The sequence below is a fragment of the Copadichromis virginalis genome, linkage group LG22 (assembly GCF_057382275.1).
Source record: "Copadichromis virginalis isolate Kocher_CV1m ecotype Utaka linkage group LG22, C_Virginalis_male_GT1.1, whole genome shotgun sequence".
NCBI lineage: Eukaryota > Metazoa > Chordata > Actinopteri > Cichliformes > Cichlidae > Copadichromis > Copadichromis virginalis.
Window position 1 is genome coordinate 33,402,831 of NC_140638.1, and position 24,770 is coordinate 33,427,600.

The following is a 24,770-nucleotide window of genomic DNA, read 5'->3' on the forward strand; positions in this document are numbered from 1 at the left end:
CAGTAGACACTGATGTAGCTGACTGAATCTTTTGGACTGTGTTCAGCACAAAATTAATTAGTCAATGTCTATTGTTGATTTGTCCTATTCTCATTGTATGACAAATTATGATGTCTGTTTGTTAGCCGTTTGCATACTATGCATACTCTCTCTCTCTTCATATATGTGTGTGTGTGTTTAACCATGCTTTAACCTTCTCTGGTTCACTGGTTAAATTCAGTATGGTTCTGACAACAGTTTTTACTATAAAATATGTTAATGTACAATCCTTAATATGTTTAATGTGTGGGTGGGGGCGCCAAACAGGCTAGGTCCACCACTGTTCAGCATCATGGATTCTTTAAATTTTACCCAATATGTGTCTAAAGTGTACCAAAAGACGTACACTTCAGGGTTTTTTTGTACTGTGGGTTTAAATATTAAGCGTATTTGTTCTGTGGACATCTGATCATGATGATGCACAGATGAAAGAAGTGCGCTCTTGAACACCCACAGTACGATTTCACTACATATCGTACTGTGTATGACTGTGTACGTGGCAAATAAAAATTTGAATTTGAAAACGAGTAGCTATGGAAGGACCAAACTTTTTACCGAAAGGTATTGCAATACTAGGACCACAAATTTAGAGAGTAAAAGTGTCATAAAAGTTATAGTTTATGGTCAGAAAAAAAATTCTACAATGTCAACATGTTAGATATTAAATTGACAAAAGAAGAAAATATGACAAAAAGAAGATCAAGAGTATTCACATGGTCATCAGTGAGGCTGTTGAATACATGTCGAATAAAATCAAAAGATTCCCACAGCTGTTTTTTTCAGTGCCCATGAATATTAAAATCCCACAATATGCAGTCATGCATTACTGTTACTGAGGACAAAAGATCTGAATTCTACAATAGAGCTTTTATTTTTGGTGGACTGTAGATGAGAATGAAAAGCAGCGGGGTCATTAATTCAGTACTAAAAATAAGTGATTCAAACCTTATGGAGTTCAGAAGCAACAGATGAGCAGATGCTTTGAACTTGGCCGCCCACCTCAGAATAAAATGCCCTAGGTTTAAATTCTGTCTAACAGGGCTGTCAGGACAGAATGTAAAAGAGCCGAGCACAGATGAGGTGCCATTAGAGTTTTTAAAATCTCGCCAGATTAGATTCTAGTACTAAGACAGCTGAAAAAGTGGAAATGGATGGATGGATGGATGCCTGATTTGATTTCAAGAGGGGGCTGGATCTGCAAAGACAACATATTTTCACTTCTATCTTTGTTTATTAAGGAAACTTTTTATATAATGGGCGATTAAGTTCTCAGAATTGTAAATGTGAGCCTAGCTGCTGGTATAGCAAGATACTAACCCCATGTTTGCCTACTGGTGATGGTCAGAGGGCCCGGTGGCGCCAGTGTCCGGCAGCCTCGCCTCTGTCAGTGTGTCCCAGGGCAGCTGTGGCTACAATGTAGCTACAATGTAGCTTGCCATCACCAATGTGTGAGTGTGTGTGTGCATAGCTGGACTGGCCATCGGGCATACCGGGCATTTGCCCGGTGGGTCGATGGTGATTTTTCGTTTTTATGGGCCGGTGATTTTTTTTAATTTATTTATTTTTATAACAGTATAAACAATGAAAGGTGGTGGATTGGCCAGATGCTGGCAGATGTGTAAAAATAACTCAGTTGTTTGGTGGTGGCTATGGCGGAGCTGCCACAAGAGGCCAGGTGGATGAGGGAAAGGTGAGGCAGGAGGAGCAGAGACCCGAGGCAGCCGCCGGGCCGAGTGTCAGGTGAACTGAACTTCAGGTAAGAAGTTATAACCTTCAGTCTGTCTGGGTCAGAAATAAACCAAGTTTAGGTGGAGTTTATTTTCGTTGTGGTGACTTTTTACCGTCAGTTACAATAACTCGTACTGCGTGCTAACTAGCATGACGGAGTTTCTACAGCTGGGTGGGTGCTATGTTACTGATAGTGAACTTTTATTCATAAGGTTAGTTAGTAGAGTTTCCAACGGTGCCCTAAAAAACGGAATTGTCCCGCATTCAGAGAAAATATTACGCGTTTCGTATTGAGGTGAAAAGGAACACAGTTTGTCCCGTGCTTCAGCCAGGATGGAAAAAGACACAAAGCTGGAGTTTTTCTCTGTCTTTACGCTGTCAGCTGTCTCTTCTTGTAATCGGAAGGTTGCCGGTTTGAGCCCCGGCTCCGACAGTCTCGGTCGTTGTGTCCTTGGGCAAGACACTTCACCCGTTGCCTACTGGTGGCGGTCAGAGGGCCCGGTGGCGCCAGTGTCCGGCAGCCTCGCCTCGGTCAGTGCGCCCCAGGGCGGCTGTGGCTACATTGTAGCTTGCTATCACCAGTGTGTGAATGTGTGCGTGAATGGGTGGATGATTGTGTATAGTGTAAAGCGCTTTGGGGTCCTTAGGACCAAGTAAAGCGCTATACAAATACAGACCATTTACCATTCTTCTCTCATTCAATCATGAAACTGATCAATGATCAGCTGATCGTCTCTCTTGTTTGTTTATCGCCCACTTTGCGCCAGAAAGAGGAAACCAGCGGATGTCGCGCTAAACAACAGCAGCACGTTTAAGCTTGATCAGCTGTTGTTAGAATTTATTTAATATTACTTTCTAGTATCAGCTGATGTTTGCTGGAGCCACAGCTGTAAAAGCTGCTGGTCATGATGTCTGTTTGGATGTGTGGTGAGAGGGAAACATGAAGATGAAACCAGGAGATGTCCTTACTGAATCATCAGAGCTGAACAGGTGATGGAGAAACAGGTTTACCTTTTAGGTGACATGAATGAGTTGAAGGGAAGTTATGAACTGTTTCTGAGAGACAAATAACACCAGGATCCTTTTTTATGTAGCTGACAGCTGGTAACTGTGCAGGGGCGGGTCTAGCAAAGTTTTGCCTGGGGGGCAGGTGGGGCATTAACAGGGAGGGGGGGGGGGGGGGCACAAAGAAATACTTCCTTATTCTCATTTAAAATATCTCGCTTTCATTAAATAATTCTCTGAATCTTACAACCAGAGTTTTTATCTGATGTACAACGTATAGAAATCATACATATACCAACAAGACTGTACATCACTGTCACAACAGCGTTTGTTTTCATTCAAAGGCTTTATGGCTTTAATACCTGGGGGGCCGGTCTCTAGTCAAAATGCCCGGGCCGATTTTTTGTCCCAGTCCAGCCCTGTGTGTGTGAATGGGTGAATGACTGAATGTAGTGTAAAGCGCTTTGGGGTCCTTAGGGACTAAGTAAAGCACTAAACAAATACAGGTGTGACATGCTATATCACACAGGAGCTACGGTAAATGGTAACATTTACCGTAGCTCCTGTGTGATATAGCATGCAGTAGTTGACCCATTCTTTAAAACCCCAAATTTCAAGTGCATGTTCTGATTATTTAGATTAGATTAGATTAGATTAGATAGAACTTTATTAATCCCTCGGGTGGGTTCCTCTGGGAAATTCGATTTCCAAAAAGCACAGCACCGACAGAAGTTCCAGAGTTACAGAATATTATATACATATATATATATATATACACACACACACACACACACACACACACACACACACACACACACACACACACATATAAACACAGAGACAATATAAATAAAATATACGAAGGGGATAAATAGAATAAATAGGAATAAAAAATAAAAATACAAGTGAATGAATTGCACATTTCGAGTATTGAGGTCTATTGCACTGTTGACTATTTACAAAAAGTATTGCACAAGGTATTGCACAGTGGGGTGAAGAGGCACTACAGCTTAGTTGTTCCCCCCTCCTTTGTCCTCCTGTTTCCCCTCCCTCTCCCCTCCAGGGAGGAGTTAAACAGTCTGATGGCGTGTGGGACAAAGGAGTTTTTAAGTCTGTTAGTTCTTGTCTTGGGGAGAAGCAACCTGTCACTGAACAGACTCTTCTGGTTGTTTATGGCCGTGTGCAGAGGATGCCCAGCATTGTTCATAATGTCCAGCAGTTTCTTTAGTGTCCTTTTCTCTGCCACTGTCACCAGAGTGTCCAGCTTCATGCCGACCACAGAGCTAGCCCTCCTGATCAGTTTCTCCAGCCTGGATGAGTCCTTCTTTGCTGTGCTGCTCCCCCAGCACACCACAGCATAGAAAAGTACTCCAGCAACCACCGACTGGTAAAACATCCTCAGGAGCTTCCTGCAGATGTTAAAAGACCTCAGCCTCCTGAGGAAGTACAGTCGGCTTTGGGCTTTTTTATACAGGTGCTCTGTGTTGCATGACCAGTCCAGTTTATTGTCCACCCACAGCCCGAGGTACTTGTACTTGTTGACCACCTCCACCTCCTCCGCCTCTATCTGAACCGGCAGTGGACCTGCTCTAGACCTCCTGAAGTCCACAACTAGTTCCTTAGTCTTTGAGGTGTTGAGTTGCAGGTGGTTTGTGTGACTCCATGCGACAAAGTTCCTCACCAGACTTCTGTACTCCTCTTCCTGATCATCCCAGATACACCCCATGATGGCTGTGTCGTCTGCATTTGTCAGCCTATATCAAAACTGACATTTTTTTAGGGTCTTTCAGAGTACAGAGTCTGTACTTTTAAAAGTAACAAACAATATTCTACTTGATGCTGATTCTAGTGGCTGTTCTGTCTTAGCTCTTAGCTGTCTAGGATTTGTGTGCTGTCTGACACTGTCAGCCATGACTTACTCATTGGGTGCTTGGAACACTGTGCAGGAGTCAAGGGTATGGTTCCTAACTGGTTTCAATCTTATATTAAACAATGGGCTTTCTCATTGGAAAATACTCTTCCACATCAGCTGTTGAGACATCAGGAATTTCACTGGGGTCTGTCTTGGATCCTGTTCTTTTCTTTTCTTTTCTTTTTTATTTGTACATGATATTATATGCCAACATAACATCCCTTTTACTATTACCATGCCATGTGTGGGATGTGTTGTTACAAATGATAAACAAAAGTGGTGTGTAATGTGTAAAAAATGCTGAAACACAAGCAAATGTTGTGCTCTGGAAATATAAAGATAAATGCTTAATATATGCTTTCATTTGGAAAATGTCCTTTCTAATTGCTTTATTAATTATTACTGATGAGTCAATGTGGTTTCAGGCTTGGCTTGTACTCCTGTATCTGCTTGAGGCAGAATTAATATGTACTATTTTAAATACTTTTAGCAAAGTGATACATAATAAGTGATATTTTAACAATTAATCATATCATTTATCTGCAACATGTTCATATATAAAAAGAATCCTAAAGTTGCTCAAACTGCAGAACTGATCTTTTTTTTTTTTTTGTCAGATCTGTTTAGCTCATGCTTGTAACATTTTTGTGACCATTTTCTGACACTTGATTAGTTCATTTCTCCATTCAGCTGTGGGAGAATTGCTCCTGGGCCATTTCAATCACTTGACTTAATTCTGTTTCATTTGGCAGCAAATCACAATATAAAAATCTCTGCACACTTTTCATAGTAACATTCCAACGTCATAGACAGAAATCCAGTGCTTGAATTTAAGCAAGTTCTGGGCAACAATTGAGATTAAGGCACCTGAAACAAGGCTAGAAATGCAGTTATACAGTAATAAAGCACACTTTAAAATTTTAAAAGTGCCTCTGTAAAGATGGAAGGCCACTGGAAACAGTCTGTCTCCAGATGGGATTAGCTCTTCCCAATTCCCAGTGCGCAGAAATGCTATTTCTTCCACTAAGATCGATGCATTAATGAATTAATAAATAATTATTAATAATAATTTAAGGGCTGGATTGTGTTTGTTCGAGGCTGCATGTAAGTACTGACATAGTAGAGAAAACATGGCTGCTAGCTTGCTGCTTGCATTTGTCAATTTGGAAGAAAATTTTTAGCCTTTGCCCAAAATGACTGACTACTGATTAATATCGATTGATTTACCTCCAATTTCTCCTGCTTTATTTGATACTATGCACTCTTTTCTTCACTGTCACATTTTTAGACACCGCCAAATTCATCTGCCCTCCGTTTGTTAGCATGATAAAAATGAAAGAATACTGCTGGCAAGTTATTAAGAAATGCTCATCAATCACAATGGAAAACCATGTAAAGACTGGCAAAGATCATAGGAAAAAACAATAAAAAGTGTGTGAGGTAAGCTTCACTTATCTTTAGTGGAGGATTCTGCTAGAGAGATAAGCACCAAATTTGATTCCTCCAAAAATAATTTCTTCATTTGTGGGTTTGATGGTGGTGGTGGTGGGTGCGTTGTCCTACTCATTTAGCCTACTTCTCTTCTGACAAAGTGAAGTAGGCTAAATGATCTCAGAAAGCATCACATCATGTTGTGATCTAAAGAAACTCCAGAACAATTGAGAAACAATGTAATTGATATCTATCAATCTTTAAAGGGTTACAGAGCCATTTCTAAGGCTTTTAGACTCCAGTGAACCACAATGAGAGCCATTATCCACAAATGGAGAAAACTTGGAACAGTGCCAAAAGTACTTGAGAGAAACCATCGATGACTCATCCACGAGATCACAAAAGGAGTGTTTATGATTCAACAATAAGAAAATGATTTGTGCCCCTGCATCAGTTTGTGCCCTTAATCTCAAACAAAACAAAACTACATCAGCACGTAAACCAAAACTCTGAATGGCTCAGAAAACAAAATGAAGGTTTTGGGGTGGTCTACATGAACTCTCAGTTTAAATCCACGACCTTAAACAGGCCATTCACACTTGAAAATCCTCCAATGCATTAAAGCATTAAAACAATCCTCCAACGAAGAATGTGCCAAAATTCCACTGTGATGTGAAAGACTCATTTCCAGTTACCGCAGATGCGTGATTGCAGTTCTTGCTCCAAGGCAGGGCACAACCTTAATTAGGTTCAGGGGCAATTGCTTTTCACACAAGGCCATGTACTATAGACATGGAGAGCTTTTTTCAGTTAATAAATGCATCATTATTTAAAAACTGCATTTTGTATTTAATCAGGTTATCTTTGTCTAATGGTAAAATTCTTTTTATCTGACCATAGCTTGTAACAACCCTTTTGGGTTATAGCACCACTAGGGGGGTTGCCCTACTATTGTAATAGCTGTGAGAGTCTCCTAGTGGGTGTGTATTGTTCGTGGCAGCCATTCCATGCTGCTCGTGTTCCATTCTAAAAGAAACACCGTACTGTTGTAACAAGCTGGCACCGGCGATACCAATCTCAGCGCATGTATGACGGGCGAGTACAGCCGTGGAGACCTGGCTCATAATGTAATGTTGCTGACAGCGAATAAAGGTCTGTTATTGGATTTAACCGACTGGCTTCGGGTTATTTGGCTAACCACCACACGTGCGCTGGTCCTGCTAGCTGCTCCTTCCTCGCCAGACTGCTGTTACAAGCTGTGAAGGGTTTAGGTTTCTCCACATCTCTACACGGGAGTCTTGCATATAAAACCAACTTCGCTGTCAGTAGCTGGTATGAAGAGGTGGTTCTCTTTCTTAGGTTGTTGATAACAGTCGAGTCCAAATGCCATCTGACAATATAACAAAGAGCTTCTTTTCATGTCAGGAATGTTTAGCTTCCTCAGTCTACAAATGGCCGTACATATTCAATGACTGAGATCAGATGACTATGTAGGCAGGTCAACAGTCCTTGGGTTTCTTTAGTCTTCAGGTATTACTTCAGAGTTTTGTCCTGCTGCTATGAGAATCTTTTTTCACAAAGATGAAACCAGAAGATAATTATAATTATATAATTCTACAGACAATTGGTCTGCTTCTCTTTCTGTGCAGCTCAAAAGTAGTGGCATGAACTCTTGCCAGGTCCTTTTTGCATGGGTTTGTATGGTAAATCCTGCTACTGTGGCTTCATCACACATTAAAGCAAACACGTTTGTTAAGTTAAATTTTAATTCTCAATTGGCCACTCGTTTGACGTATATTAAATGATTAATGTGTATAGAATGAAATGCTCTATTAAAATATGATTATGCGTTATCAGTGATAAAGTTGGAAAGTGAGTAAGTTCAATATATTAGTCTTCTGATGGTGTGGTTTTGGTCTACCTGATCTTGCTCTGAATACAGTTGACCTCAGCTGTGAAATTGTTGATGCCCCTTTAAAGTGAAGTCAAGTCAAGTGGCTTTATTGTCACTCCAACTTTGTGCAGAGGTACAGTACTCAGTGAAATGAGATAACGTTCTTCCAAGACCATTGTGCTACATATAAGGTATAACGTACAGAATATACAGAATAATATACAGACAATCAACACAGGACTACATAAAGTCCAAGTGTACAAAAATTGCCAAAAAAACCCCAAAAGACACACAGACACAACAGTGTAAAGGTAGACTGCAACAATAACAGTGGGTTGTGCAAAAGACTGAGCATTGTTGCAAAAAGTCACTTGATGTATGAAGTGTGTGTGTGTGTGTGTGTGTGTGTGTGTGTGTGTGTGTGTGTGTGTGTGTGTGTGTGTGTGTGTGTCAGTCCAGTCACTGAGCCACCCTCGAGTCTGATGGCTTGGGGAAGAAACTGTTACCCCAAGCCATCAGTCTGGCTGTGAGAGCTCCAGTACCTCTTGCCAGAAGGCAGCATGGTAAAGAGCGTGTGCGAGGGGTGCATTGGGTCCTCCACAATGCTGGTGGCTTTGCAGAAGCAGCAGGTGTGATAGGTGTCTGTGATGGAGGGAAGAGAGTTTCCAATGATCTTCTCAGCTGTTCCCACTATCCGCTGTAGGGTATTGCAATCCAATACAGTGCAGTTACCATACAAGACAGTGATGCCGCTACGCAGGACACTCTCGATAGTCTCTCTGTAGAAGGTGGTGAGAATGGGTGGGAGATGGGCTTTTCTCAGCTTTCGCAGGACATAGAGATGCTGTCGGGCCTTCTTAGTTATGGAGCTGGTGTTGAGAGACCAAGAGAGGTTCTCTGCCAGGTGAACACCAAGGAATTTGGTGCTCTTCAACCACCACAGAGGATCCATCGAAGTTAACTGGACAGTGCTCTCCTGAAGTCAACAATCTGTTTTGTTTTGTCCACCTTCAGAGACAGGTTGTTGACTCTACACCAGTCTGTTAGCTGTTGCACCTTCTCTCTGTATGTTGACTCGTCGATCTTGCTGATGAGACTCACCACAGTCGTGTCATCAGCGAACTTGATGATGTGGTTCAAATTGTGCATTGCTGCTGAGTCAGTAAAGTGAACAGCAGTGGGCTGAGCACACAGCCCTGAGAGGCTCCAGTGCTCAGTGTGGTGATGTTGGTGATGCTGTTACCGATCTGGACTGCCTGAGGTCTCTCTATCAGAAAGTCCAGGATCCGGTTGCAGAGGGAGGTGTTCAGACCCAGCAGGCTCAGTTTTCCAATCAGGTGCTGAGGAATGATTGTGTTGAATGCTGAACTGAAGTCTATGAACAGCATTCGTACATATGGGTCTTTATTGTATTTTCCTAGGGTCTACCTTACAATATAAAGTGCCTTGAGGCAGAGCTACTGTTGTTGTCATTAGCCGCAGTATGAATAAAATTGAACTGAATTGAACTGAAATTGAATTTATTGTCCAGGTGGACGAGGGCAAGATGTAGGGTGGTGGCACTGGCGTAATCTGTTCACCAGCTGGGGGGACAGGCAAACTGCAGTGGGTCCAGTGTGGGTGGCAGCCGGGTCTTCCTTACGAACACGTCATTCTGAGCGTCAAAACGTGCATAGATGTTGGAGAGGTAGGGAGACGTCACCATCACAGGCAGGTGCCATCTTCCTGTAGTTGGTGATGCCCTGCCACATGTGCTGTATGTGACGAGGTGATGGATTGTAAGTGTGAAAACTATCAACTTCATTAAAAATAATGGTGTGAATTCCAGATGTTTTGCTAAGCTTTGTGAGGACATGGAAGCAGATCGTGTCTAGCTGCTCTACCACAGTGAGGTGAGCTGGCTTTCAAGAGGACTGGACCTCAAATGTTTGTTGGAACTGGGGAATGAGATCGTTTCTTTTCTCACAGAGAAAAAAACATCTCCTCTTGCACATGAACATCTCACTTCAAGGGAGAAACAGCAACATGTTTTTTTGTTGCAGACAAAGTTGAAGCTTTCAAGAGGAAATTGCTTTGTGGACTGAGAGGGCCCAGGAAAAGAGGATGGACATGTTTCCACTTTTGTCTTACATCTTGGAAAACTCTCCTCAGGGGAAGATCAGTGATCAGTCTGTCAGCACCTTTCACAACTGACAGAGAAATTTGCTAAATATTTCCCTGAGGAATCCAGAGAAGGACACATGTGGATTTTGGACCCATTTTCTGTGGAAGTCTATATGATAATTGTGTTTTTCTAACTATGGTAACTGAGGATCAGAGGTGTGTCAGGATAATGAAAGGTGAAAAATGAGAGGGTCTCCCAGTGGTTTCCAGACAAGATCAGATTAACTGATTCGGTTTGATGAGTTATAGAGCAAAAACCTGGTTATTGAGTGCAATGGCAGGTATGGGAGGTTCTAGCATGAATGGAAGGGCTAACATTTAAGGCTTGCAAAAATAAACCCTGAAGCCAATGATCGGGCCAACTGGCTTCCAGTTGTACAAATCAGTGACAAACTTTGCTACACTACATTTTGCCCTGCCATAAATTTAATAATTGGCCACGCTGCCCTCAGAGACTGGGTGAGTGAAAAATAAGCTTCAGCCCATGCCAGCGTCTTTCTCCTCAGCAGACCTACTAAGTGGGAGAGTTTAGCAGCATTGTCAAAGAAAGAGGCGATTGGCCGAACACAAGTGAGCACTGTAAGAGAAAGCCCTGTACCGGCCCAACTCACCGGAAAAAGGTTTGAGTGTTGAGGTCACTGCATCATGGAACACAGGCATGGTTTGCAGAGACCAGGGCAGAGAAAAGTGGAGCGTCTTTCTCAGGAGCAGCAAACGGGGACTGTGCTGAGTGTACTGGTGGCTGATTGGGGGTGGGAGTGATGTCTGAACAGAGCTTTGGAAATGTGGATAGGATTTCCTACTGTCTGTCACTGATTGATTTGCACCTGATTTTGCCTGAAACTGCAGGATTTGCTCGTGATCACCAATTATTGCTCCCTGTTTGGAGATCACTGTCCAAATTACGTCTGCTGGATCTATTTTTTCTGCCAGTTTGTACTGTCAAAGGCGGTCAATGGTGTGAAGGCAACTGAGGGAGAGGGTGGTTAATTCCAGAGCTGAGTTAAGGTTGACAGAAGGTGAGTTTTCAGGAATGAAGACGGGAAAAGAGAGGCTTCGGTGAGGGTGACTGAGTGAGAGTCTGGCTATTTAGTGTTAGCCGTTAGTAATGCCGTTACTTTTAACGCTGTTAATCCCATCACTGGTCTTCAAAATCGCCATTAAATTGAAACCAGAGGTTTTGTATTAATGTTCTGTAGAAAACAGTTGGACTGAATTCCACCTGGTCCTTTTTTACTAGTGTGATAGGTAACTCTGTTGAAATTGTTACACTTTTTTTTTAAAATTTATGCTAAGACTAAAATTTTCTTGTTATTTTTTTGTAATAAACAAGCTAAGCTTATCTACTCTATTTATTCTTCTCTTCAGGTACTGTGTATGATCACAGCTCCAGTCACCATGATTCTGTCCTCCCAGCAGGATGCCTCTTTCGCCTTCGCCTCTTTAGCCATTGTCTTCTCAGTCTACATCACCCTGGTGGTTCTGTTTGTCCCCAAGGTAAATCCATCTCACACCTCTCTTCATCCCATACCTGCAGATTAAACTAGCACATTTAGTGTAAGACCGGATGAAAATCCATTAGCATGGACGGCATCTGAGATTGCATGATATATCACCTGAGGGTCTGCTAATTGGGTGAGTGTTGCCGTGTCAGCATCGCCAATTCAGATCTTTAACAGTCTACTCTGGCCAATCAGCATGGTGCTGTGTCTCTGTTCATATTCCTGGAGTGCTGTTAGTTTAGGGAGGATGATATTAACTAAGTACACAAATATCACGTCCATACTTGCCAAGTAAATCAAAAAACATATTTTAATTAGTAAGAATGAGGTCCCATTCCTCTCTGATAAAGGATTCTAGATGCTCTGTAGTCCTGGGTGATCTTTGTTAAATCCTTTGTTTCATAATGTGCAAAATGTTTTGAGTTGGTAAAAGTTCTGCAAAAGAAGTACCTATCAGCAGATGGACTCTTCTACAGTACTACAAAGCCCTGCTGTTGTAATAGATGCACTATGGAGTTTTCATGTATCACATTAAAAACATTTGCACAATTTGTAGATGCGGCGCCTGATAACACGTGGTGAGTGGCAGTCAGATGCCCAGGAGACCATGAAGACAGGTTCATCCACCAATAACAATGACGAGGAGAAGTCCAGACAACTAGAGAGAGAGAACAAGGAACTGCAGAAGATCATCCAGGAGGTCAGGCAGGCCCTTTTCTTATCCAAGTGTTTGTTTCATTTAAGCTCTTCCTCTGTATTTAACAGGTTAATGACTCAAATACTTTTTCTCCCAAGAAGTACCTAAACAAGAAAGCAGGTTCTCCTGTTAACTAAGTCAGTTAAAACAGATGCTTATCATGTAAAAGTCTTTTTGGATCTGTAATAACTTAATTTTTGAGTGTTTACTTTACTTTTCCCTTAGAAAGAAGAACGTGTGTCAGAGCTGAGAAACCAGCTGTCTGAGAGACAGGCCCTGCGATCAAGGAGAAGAGCGTCCACCATCACTAATCAGAACCACAGCCCCCCTCCCTTTTCCATCACCCAGAGTGACCCCAGGTCGTTGGCCCCTCCTCCAGGATACCCAGCGCCTCCCTCTGACCCTCATCCTGTTCCACAGTCCTTCGCCAACTCGTCCAGTCTCTACCAGTCAGACAGCAAGATCAGTCGAAATAAGTGTCACACTAGCCGGCTTCAGCTACTCTACAAGTAAGATGGTGGTTAACAGTGGCAGGATGAGGATAGTAATACAAGTTTGAAAAATAAATAAATATCTAAGGTTTAAAATGAAGATTAAAAAAAAGGTAAAGGATTTTCCCTCAGACAGAAATGAGTGCAGCAAAATATGTTCCAGTCAAGCAACAGCTCAATAAAAACACTGAGAAGGCACATACACAGATATACACCCTGTGATAGCACATGTACTTTTGATTAATTTGATTGAGGCATGAGCAGCGTCTTTAAATGTCCCCTGGCTTTGAGGTCAGTTTACCACTACTACTACAACTTGAAAACAGTAGAGCGGCTGTAGCTCAAGATGTAGACTGGGTCATCCACCCGTTGGAAGATTGGTACTTCTGTGCTTGGCTCCTCCAGACATCAAAGAATCCTTGACCAAGATCCTGAGTTGCCCCAAAGGCATCCATCACAGTATGAGGTAAACAGCACTTAGTCATAGAAAAAAGTGCTTACGGTAAATGAATGTGTGCAAATGGGTGAATAAGGGTTGTAGTAAGGAAGCACTTTGAGTGTTCAAATACAGTAGAAAAATGCTATATGTGTACCAGTCCAGTATTTTCTAAGCTGATCTCTGCTGGATTTGTTTTTGATTTATTGTTCTGGATAAATTTCCTCCCAAATTTGTAACTGGTCTGTTCTCTATTAGATTTAAATGGTAGCCTACAAAACTAGCGAGGTTAGTTTAGACAGGGCGCCTTAGGATTGAATCAAATAAATTATAGTTTTAAACCTGTCCTGGTGCTCACTGTTTGGTGAAAGAGGAGCAGAGGTCTGTCCAAGAAATCTGTCTTCCAGTTTTGATGAGTGAAATTTTATTATTTCATTAGTATGTTGTTTAGTACTAATTAGCAGGTATCCACAGTATCTGCCCAGTGCACCAATATAGTTAGTGGTTGCAGTTTGCTAACCAGGCAAGAGATGGCTAATAAGCCCCACTTTTAATAACATGCTGGTGAGTGGCTGCATCCATCATTGTTATTACACTTTCAAACTGGTTGGGTTTATATAGAGAGTGGTAGAGTTGTAGAACAACAAAATTCCCAGAAGACTAGGCTATTTGTGTTATAAGCAAGATAGACATAATTATAGCCTACATACATACTTACATTCTACATTTGTTCCCCAGTGATAACATCTTTGAGCAAACCAAAAGACTGTGTTTACAGACTTTTATGGTTGTGGTGTGCATTGCTACAATGTGTAACTAAATTTCTGTGTACTAGATTTAATGCAGAAGTACAAATCAAGTTGAACATTGCATACAACGGTATTTTCAGCACTGACAGGTTTACTATCAAAATTCAAAGTAATCATTTATGAAACAAGAAGAAGAGCATTCTGTCTGCGATGACCATAAGAACAACAGCTGCCACTGACACTGAACACTGAAGTTAGACCAATGAGAGTTTCTTTAGCTGAATCATTTAAAAAACTAGAAACATATAAAAGGCGCTTTGATATGCACACAGTTATCAGCATGCCTATTATGATGATGTTCACAGATTCATGATAAAGCTGCTGACCTAGGCATGATAGTCAGCATCCCCCACTGGTGTATGTAATAGACATAGTGTCAGGTGGACCCAGGTGGCAGATCACTCAGACAGACACGGTTGCAGTTAAACAGGTTTATTTACAGTGAGGACGAATATCAAACATAACACTTACATGAGATTGAATGGAAAACTCAAACTATCCAGAGGGGGAAGAGGAGAAAAGGAAGTTAGTGACCGATAGCAACAGAGCTGAGGAGATACGGAAATGTTCACAAGGAATTCGAGAGCTTAGTCGCCACACGGTTAGTACGGACTTGGGGAGGTACATAAAACAGGAGGTTGAGGCGGGGACCAGCAACAGTGTAGGCGAGTGGAGTGACGGGGTCCAGAAGAGATGAACTGAGGTAGCACGGTGAAGTGGACAGGTGGTTGGCTGGGCAGAGAGTGTCGTCATTTGACAGGAAGCAGAGGAGAAGGAAATCTGTGAATACCTTGGTTATCAAAGTAGTACATAAAAGACGGGTGATCCGTTACTGCTTGAGGCTAAGACAATAATCTGACACCTGAGAGCTGCTTCTTAAATAGTCCGGCTGATGACGCCTGATGCTCAAAGGGTGCATCAGGGAAACCGTGATGATCACAGCCCAGCAGCCTATTCCAAAAAAGGAAACGACACAAAACACAATAGAACACACCCGTCCCAGCTCCTAACACATAAAACGTGCACAAAACTCACAGTACATCATTATTATTATTCATAAAATTACTATTTTATTTAAATATTTTAAGGAAAATGCAGGCTAGAGGGTCTCAGTTCATACAGGGCACATTTAAGACACTTTTAAATCACAGTTTAAAAAATAATCAAATGCCGCAACAACAGCCTAGCAATCATTTAGAACTCATAATATGGTCTTCTAATGTGGTTAAATAGTGATTTAAGAGACTGACTAAAAAATATGATTTTCTTTTTAAATAAATGTTGCAAATTTTGTTAGTGGTTATGTTCATTATTTAATTCGCTTTGTCACTGTAGCTCTTCTGGTTAAATGTTTGGTGGTGGTTTAAACAGTGTTCCTGGTCGCTGTTTAGAGAGAATCCATAGCTGGGTGTGTTCATGCTAAACCCCTCACTGTCACTTGAAGACGTTTAACATGTCTTCAAGAGTTTAAAATTAGAGTCAAACAAAATAAGACCTTAAAATGTTTTATTTAAACTAAATTTGCTGTAGGAATTACATTTGCAGATCTTATGTTTAAGGCTGTAAAATACAACATGACCAATTTTTAAATCAGTTTTTAGACCTTTTTTCTAGTTGCTTAATATTGTTGCTGCTTATTTATGTCACGAGCATATATTTCTTTTAGGATGTAATTACACTGTCCTATACACTTGGGGGTGCTAATGTCATGATTTGTTGTGTTTTACTGTTCCACTGGCAAGTTTACAGCAGCATGTAGTACACGGACACCCATCTTAGGACAGGATGGGTGTCAGCTAAACATATGAATTGAAAAAACATCATAACATTTATCTGGTTCTGTTGTGAACATTTTCTACCAGTTTTGCCTTTTTCTGTTTGGAGAAATCACAATTGGTGTTGAATTCAAACTGCAAGCTTGAAGGTAATATGTCAACTACAGAATGGTTAATTATAATAAACGCAGTAGCTGCATGTAATACCAGACTAGCTTTCAATTAAAAATGGTAAGCCTGTTGACTATATGGCCAGCAGTGTATTTCAGACAACTCCAATGAACAGTTCCTGTCACCTTGTTTTTAAAGCTCAAAGCAGAGTTCACTGCAGGCCATTCAATTCAGTTCAATTCAATTTTATTTATACAGCGCCAAATCACAACAACAGTCACCTCAAGGCGCTTTATATTGTAAGGTAGACCCTACAATAACACATACAGAGAAAAAACCCAGCAAGCACTTTGGCGACAGTGGGAAGGAAAAACTCCCTTTTAACAGGAACAAACCTTCAGCAGAACCAGGCTCAGGGAGGGGCGGCCTGCTGCGACCGGTTGGGGTGAGAGAAGGAAGACCAGATAAAGACATGCTGTGGAAGAGAGCCAGAGATAAATAACAAGTGTGATTCAATGCAGAAAGGTGATTAAAAAGGAAATACTCAGTGCATCATGGGAATCCCCCCATGGCTAGCATCCATATGTCTCTCAGAGTGCAAAATCCCCACATAAACACCAGGAATCATTATGTCAAGATTAGGCTTTGCTCAGAATCAGAATATATTTATCCTCGTCACCCTCTCTGATACATCCCACTACTGCAGAATCATCATAAAACTAATGGAGGTGGCAGGTTTCTGAAGTCTATACACAGTGAAGAGAAAGGAGACAGGACGGTCCCCTGCAGGGCATCTGTGTTGCTGACCATACTGTCCACCACACAAAACTGCAGGCACACATAGTGTGGTCTGACAGTCAGATAGTTGGCAATCCAGATGACTAAGGACGCATAACTACCTACATCGCTGTCAGTTTAAAAAACAGTAGGCCTTGTCTGAAGGTGCTGAAGGAGAAGCATCTGGCTCTCATTTATCTCACCGTGCTCACTAACCAGGTAAAATGGAGAGGACTATCAGTGGGCTAATCGTGGGCCATAGATAGTGAAAAATGATGTGTGATGTTCACAATGAGCACCATGGGTCTCGTTGTGACATGGGCTATGACCTCTGGAGTCTCATCAGCTGGTTCCTGATTTGTTTAGTAGTGAAGCTGACTGGAGTGGAAGGAGTGGAGGTGCCCTGATGTAGAATGTGAAGAGTGTACAGACCCTGGGAGCCTCCTCACAGGAGGGTTTATACATTAACACAAGATTTTATTTTATTTATTTTTTAATTACTTGGATACAGACTTCTGAGTTGTTAAAAATTAATCATTTAGAATGCCAAAACTTAAATTCCTAATAGTATGTAGGTATAAATTTAAATTTAAATAATAGCAGTTTTGCTTCTCCGGTCAACAAACCAGGAGAAATCATTCATTTTATATAACTTGTATTAGTCACTGACATTATTTTTAAGGTAATGATATACAATAAACAGTTTGTTCCATTTAAATAGGGCTGCACCTTCATTTGGACTTTATTTACAAAGGCACACCAGTCAGAAAGAGATCTAGATGTGGGTATCATCAACATTAATATGAAACAGGGTTTGTTTCTGAGCTAAAAGATGCATGATGGTATTTTACTTTAGTCTCTACTGAATCCCCCTCAAAAGAGGTTGATCATATCATTTCCTCTTAGAACTCAAGTTTCACCAACAGTTCACACACACTTCCTCCACAGCTATAAACAAACTTATTCAGAACAAGAAAACCACCAGGGTGTCAGATTTCCCCTGTATGGGCTGCTGCTGTATTTCCGTTTTTTGTTGTGTTCTCTCTTCTGCTTCTATTTTGTGGAGGGGGGGGTTTCATAGGAGAAACTGAAATCATGCTTCATTTCTGTACGCCTAACAGAGATAAGTTCGCTGGGTTCAGAGCTTTATGTTGACATAAATGGTTTAACTGGGTCTTACCGACTTTAGTGAAACGAGACCATCTATGTCTTCAGCACTGGTCAAAGGGCACTCTTGTAATATAAAGCAGGTCAGGCATTATTAATTCAGTCAGAAAGGTTTCCATACCCACAAACAATACAAAAACTGACCACAACTTTGACAACATTCTCCTCCTGTTTCTCAAAAGAAAAATAACATGAAAACAATTAAAATAAATTAAATGTGAATTCATGTTTCACGCTAAACTGAAATCTTGATGCTGAGAAAGGTGTTCAATGCAAATAAATGGAAATAAATAATGCTAACCAGTTTCCTTTTTCTCATTCGGTTTGGCATTGGGATAATGGGGGCAGGGATAGCTCAGTAGGTAAAGTGGTCGCCCCATGATCGGAAGGTCGGCGGTTCGAATCCACTTAACGGCTACCCTGAGGTACCCCTGAGCAAGGTACCGTCCCTACACACTGCTCCCCGGGCGCCTGCTTAGTGGGCTGCCCACTGCTTCACTGAGTGAATGGGTCAAATGCAGAGAAAAACAAGTAATTTCCCCATGGGGATCAATAAAGTATCCATTATTATTATTATCATTATTATTAATGCCATCAGGCTACTGTCCTGATTCTTATCATATCAAACCATATTTTGACATATCTTTGGTCTTTGTGGTATGGTCTGCTCACAGTAAAGATCAGATGTAGTTAATCCAGCAGTTTTCATGAGGTCATTTCTCCCGTACACGTGGAAGCGCACCTCAAACTTAAGATACAGTCCTGGACATGTCACGGTTAACGCTGCCCAACCGTGGGGATGTGGGGAAAGGAGGACCCAAATGCTGGACTCTTTGATGCAACAGTGCGTTTCTTTACAGTGCAGGGAAAACAACAAATCCGCAGTGCGTTCCCGACTCCCGTGACATGTCCTCTTCCCAGTGATAGTGTTCTTTGTCTCCGCCCCTCAGTGTCTGAGCACCCCGTGCTCGCTGCCCTCTCGTCTCACATTCTCTTAGGGAATAACAAAGAGGCAGCCGTCAGAAACACCACAATGCAGCAGACTAACCTTACTAACTTGACAAGAGCCTAACGTGAAGTCACACAATGATCCAGCGTTGGAGAGAGCTCCATCACACTCTTAAGTAGTTTCTCCGACGAGGCTTAATCAGCTGCAGGTGTGTGATGGTCTTCAGGTGTGGCCAACCACCTGGCAGGGCCACACCCACCAGGCCTGAAGGTGCCTGTCACAGCCGCACCCACACAAACACGCACACCTGGACAACAAAAACAGCAGTGCAGAGCAGCAAAAACACATATAATATAATACAAGTCCATAACTGCTCAAGGACCCTGGGTCGCTCACATCCAGGACCCTGACAGGGCCACCACTTTTTTACAGTTCAAGCAGCTGCCACAGGCTGCAGGGGCATTGGAGGAAAAAATGTTAACAAACATAGAAACAGTATGGCTGTTTACATGGCTGCACACTGCTTGGGCCACACGTAGTGTCCTCTGAAACTCTTACAAAGAACAGAGTAAGCTTCAATCATATTAGAGGCTCAAATTACCCACTCATGACTCTTTGATAGCCTCACACTGTTTTTATTTCTGAGCACAGACCCATAATTTATATCACAGATTTAGTGTCTTTATAATGGTAAGGTTGCCATGGAGTTTTTTGATTAATTTTTTGAAGAAATAATTAAAATAATCCTAACGCTAATGCTAAGTCCTAACCTGAACACCATCTACATGGCTTGATGTGAGAGGTTAGCTAACTGCAGCGTTTCATCCCCTCTTTGTGTTATTTTGTTTGATTTCCAAAAATCGTGACATTTGACCAAAAACGAAAGGAAAGACAAAAGGAAATTCTCCCCTCTCACAAGCTTTTCTTAGCGCTTTCAACCACAACTGATTGTCTTCCTCTCAGCAAAGAGTTTCACTTCTGCCTCTTCTTGTGACAGCTTTTTATTTCACTGAGGATCCAGCGTTCCATTGTGTTGTCATGTCGGTTTCTTTGAATCCAATATATGGGAATATTCTACACGTGACAAATATTCAGTGTGATCTCAAGACTCATTTTTCTTTCTGTGGTAGCACAGCTTGTTTCGTTAGCACGGGTAATCTAAATTGTCCCAAGCACCTTGCCCCAAGTAGACTAACAAGTTAATTAGGAGGTACTGATGTGTGAACCACGCAAACATTGTTCAGTGCTTCGGCTAAATTTGTTTCCGGTGATCCTGTGTAAATATCTAATGTAATGTATGTTTGTGTGTGTTGATGTGAATTAACTGTAGAGTCTGTAAAGCAGTGGAGATGTGCTGTTCATACATATGAAAATATGCACACAGAGTGTAAATATTGGTTATGTAAATAATTACAATTGATTATTTGGCATATTTAACATGTCTTTCATGTGGTACAGTATTCAAACTATATTTCTATATGCTGTTACATTTAATATGGCAGATTATTTCATTTGCAAGAATGAAAATAAAACAAACTGTTTTTCTCAAAATGTTTTGTTCATTGTACTTATCCTTTTCAGGGTCGCGGGGGGGTAAGAGGCGGGGTACACCCTGGACAGGTCATCAGTCTGTCGCAGTGCTAGCACACAGAGATAGACAACCTACATTCACACCTATGGGCAATTTAGAATGATCAATTAACCTATCTTTGAGGAGTACAAATACCTGGGAACCATCTTTGACAACCTCCTGAAATTCTCTGCCAACACAGAGGAGATTCTCAGGAGGTGCCACCAACGGCTATACCTCCTTAGGAAACTAGTGGTGTGCGGATCGATACTGAAATATTGATTCTTCCGATACCAGCAATTTATGTTCTAGAATCGATTCTCATATTATAATATCGATATTTTAGTACTCTGGGGTAAATTTGTAGCTTTTCCATTAAAATGAATGCAGTGGAAAGAAACTATACAATTCGGATCGTCTAATTTGGAAGGAACTACTTCCTCTTACGCCTTTCATAGTCATATGCGGAATACGGCTGTATAAATGTGTCGCAGCCCCTGGCGTGCACACTCACAACAATGGCTGAGCGCAAACAGAGTCCTGTGTGGACACGTTGTTGTGGCAACACCACTGACCTCGTCAAACACCTCGGAGGAAATCACATCACAGAATATGATAAGCTTATGTTGAGGCGAACTGAAGAGGAGGACAGGGACAGGTGCTGCTAGGGCGAGACAGATGTCTCTCGCACAGTCCTTTAGTGCTGCAGGCAGGAAACATGCTCAAATAGCGCACAACGTCAGGTTTTTTTAATTTCTATATGATTATTCTGCATTATTAAGCAATAAAAACAAGTTGTCTGATGTCCTCTAATCATTATGAAGCAATATGGTTATGTTATTATTACAATTACATAATACAATTATATATTGTATTATGAAATGCAATGAAACATTAAGTTTTTGTACAGAGTATCGGTATCGGATCAGTATCGCCGATACCACCCTGAATTTTACTTGGTATCGGATCGGAAAGGAAATCAGTGGTATCGCACATCACTATAGGAAACTCAACTGCTTTGGAGTCAGCACACCCATCATGATGGCTTTTTACCATGCCTTCCTGGAAAGCATCATGACCTTCTCCATCACTTGCTGGTTCCACTCCCTCAGCCTTCAGAACAGGAACAGCCTGCAACACATGGCATCAGTGTGCTCTAAAATCATTGGCCTGCCTGTCAGAACTCTGGCACAGGTTTTCAGCCCACAGGCCCTTAGACAGGCAGCCAAAATCATCAACGACCCCTCTCACATTCTTCACCCCGCATTTCAATGGCTCCCCTCTGGGCGACGCCTCCGCTGCATTTCCTGCAGGACTGAGAGAGGAGAGCCACCTTTGTCCCCAAAGCCACTCTGCTTTCCCACACCAGAAACATCAACTACTCTACATTCTTTTTATACTACCGACACTTTATTCACTTTTAGTCACTTACAGTTATTTATTCACCTTTTAGTCACTTTAATTTTAAAACTGTGTAATTTTAAAGCTGTGTATATTCTGTGTATTTATTATCTGACTCTTATTGCCTGTTCTTATTGTCCTTATCTTCAACGTTATGCTGCTCTGTCGTATGTTAATTGGCCCTTGGAGATAAATAAAGTCTTTCTGATTCTATCCCCACTAACTGCATGTCTTTTAGTGATGGGATTTCCAGCTCTTTTTAGAGAGCCGGCTCTTTCGGCTCCCAACCGGCTCTTCGGGTTGTTTTCTTGCTTTAATTAATTTGTTATTAACAACAATATAAAATTATGCACAAAAGGAATTACTAATGTAAAAAAAATGTGGTTTTATTTATATATGTTTATATATAAATACATACGGTGGCCCCTAGAAACAAAGCACGTACAAACTCCAAAACACATTTCTAGCATGAACTGAACTTCCAAAACAGAGCTACCTAGATCACTTAAATTGCACAATTGAAAGCATATGTGTATTGTTTGTGTATTTATACACAAGCACTCACAATTATTCAAATAATTTTTTAAAAAATGTTCATTTACCTGTTACTACCTCACACCAAATCCGGTCGTTGTTACTTCCTGGCTTGTGTAGCCACTAGGTAACAAAAGCTCAACACTGCCCCCTAGCATCCTGGAGCACTTCTGTTGTGTTTCGTACGTGTTTTGGAGTTAGTATGTGCTTTGTCTCTAGGGGCCACCATAAATATACTTTTATTTATTCACTCCACATAAAATGTAATAAATAAATCATATAATACAAAAACCAACTATTTACATTTCAACTTTTAACTATTTAAATTTTCAGGTTTTTCCTTTGAAACACATTTAAAGTGAAACAACACAAAACACTGCAAACCACAACACAATTAAATATAAATTAAAATATGAAAACAAAAAGCAGATGCACATTCTCTGTCATATGGGCCTGCATGAATAAACTTTCTGAATCGTTTATCATCACCTTTCTAATGTGACGTTGTTGTCCCTGGCTCTCTTTCTCTCTCTCTCTCCCTCCCGCTCTGTTCCTGTGCTACTGCGAGTGTAACTACCGCCCCTCCCCCCTCTGCCCAGCACAAAGCACAAGGCTCGCGTACCGGAGTGAAGCAGGAAAAAAGGGTGAGAGAGAAGAAGAGAGAAGGAAAAAGAAAAAAACCCACGGTTCCTAATAAGGAGCCGGCTCTCGTCGTTCACTTCAAAGAGTCGGCTCTAAGAGTCGTTCCATTCGCGACCAACACATCACTAATGTCTTTGGACTGTGGGAGAAAGCCAGAGTACCCAGGTGGGACCCACGCAAACTCCACACAGAAAGGATGATGGTGGAATTGAACTCAGAACCTCTTGCTGTGCAGCAACAGTGCTAACCACCGTGCCACCGATTTTTGTTTTTTCACACAATAACTCATAATGAAAAAATGAACCAAATTTACATAAAATTCTTGCAAATCTATTTAACATAAAAAAAATAAAAAGAAAAAATTTACAAAGATATACAGTCTGACTTAAAAATGCATCTCTTCTGCCATTATCCGTGTAGGGTTTTTAGGGACCTCTTGAAGTGTGGTCAATAAACAAAAAAGACAGTATAAAAAAAGCTATTTACTGTGAGATAAATACTTTCCACTGGTGATATTTGGTACAGCTCTGTAGGCAGCTGGAGGAGGAAGCAGGGGAATTACCACATAAGCAGGGAGTTCCCCTTCTCTCTTCCATTCTGTTAAAGTGTTGAGGAATTATTACTCTACTGGAAACTTTCACAGTGCCAAATACAAAAACTTGCACTGTTAATGAATATGAACACAGAGCTAAGTCATAGTATCTTACGTAATAACCAGGCTAATATTACCCACTGTCAGCAGTGATGAGCTCATACGAACACAGTCAAAAGTCACATAAGTCACATCAGTCATGTAACCATGCAGCCCTGCACTTAAATACATGTTACCATGTATTTTTAATTAAAGTAATCTAACTCAGAAGGGGTTTAACATATTGTCTAATTAAAATGCATTGACTAAATTTTTCAAAAGTGTTGGCATTAAAATGCTATTTAATTCTAGAATGGCTTTTTTTGATTGTTTGTTTTGATTGAGTTGAATCAAAAAAACAAACCATATCAAGTTTTTCTGAGAGGTTACATTACCATAAGTAACATGTAAGCTTTCTAATATCAGCTTTTAGACATTAACAGCAATGTCTGAAACATTAGCAGAAACCCCATCCTGGAATCAGGCTTTAAACCAGGTTCCGTACACGAGGGATTTGAAACTGCATTTATTGTGTCAGCAACGCAGTTCTGTAACGTTACGTGGTCTGCCACTTTGTAATGGTATCAAATCCTGCAGACAGTGACAATTTAGAGTGAAACGTGGGTCTCCTTTTTAAAAGCACAAATGAAATTAAATTCACTTTAAATATCCATCCATCCATCCATCCATCCATTTGCTTCCGCTTATCCTCTTCAGGGTCGTGGGGGGCGCTGGAGCCTATCCCAGCTGTCATAGGGCGAGAGGCGGGGTTACACCCTGGACAAGTCGCCAGTCTGTCGCAGGGCCAACACACAGGGACAGACAACCATTTGCACTCACATTCATTCGAACATTCAGACCTAGTGACAATTTGGATTATCCAATTAACCTATCCCCACAAGCTGCATGTCTTTGGACGGTGGGAGGAAGCCGGAGTACCCGGAGAGAACCCACGCAAACACGGGGAGAACATGCAAACTCTACACAGAAAGACCCCGGCCTGGTGTTGGAATTGAACTCAGGACCTTCTTGCTGTGCGGCAACAGTGCTAACCACCGTGCCACCGTGCTGCCACCACTTTAAATATATAGGATGTTATTTGCTAG

The 24,770-nt window shown here is 41.4% G+C and overlaps 1 protein-coding gene across 2 annotated transcripts in view; it reads left to right on the top strand.

Moving 5' to 3' along the window:
- gabbr1b (gamma-aminobutyric acid (GABA) B receptor, 1b) overlaps positions 1-20,453 on the top strand; it is a 121,873-nt gene extending 101,420 nt beyond the window's left edge. For both annotated transcript variants that reach the window (XM_085445651.1, XM_085445652.1), the window contains exons 16-18: positions 11,541-11,669; positions 12,231-12,374; positions 12,597-20,453. In XM_085445651.1, the coding sequence (XP_085301777.1) occupies positions 11,541-11,669; positions 12,231-12,374; positions 12,597-12,884 (561 nt within the window). In that variant the 3' untranslated portion in view covers positions 12,885-20,453. The remainder of the gene's footprint in view (positions 1-11,540; positions 11,670-12,230; positions 12,375-12,596) is intronic.
- The last annotated feature ends 4,317 nt before the right edge of the window (positions 20,454-24,770 follow it).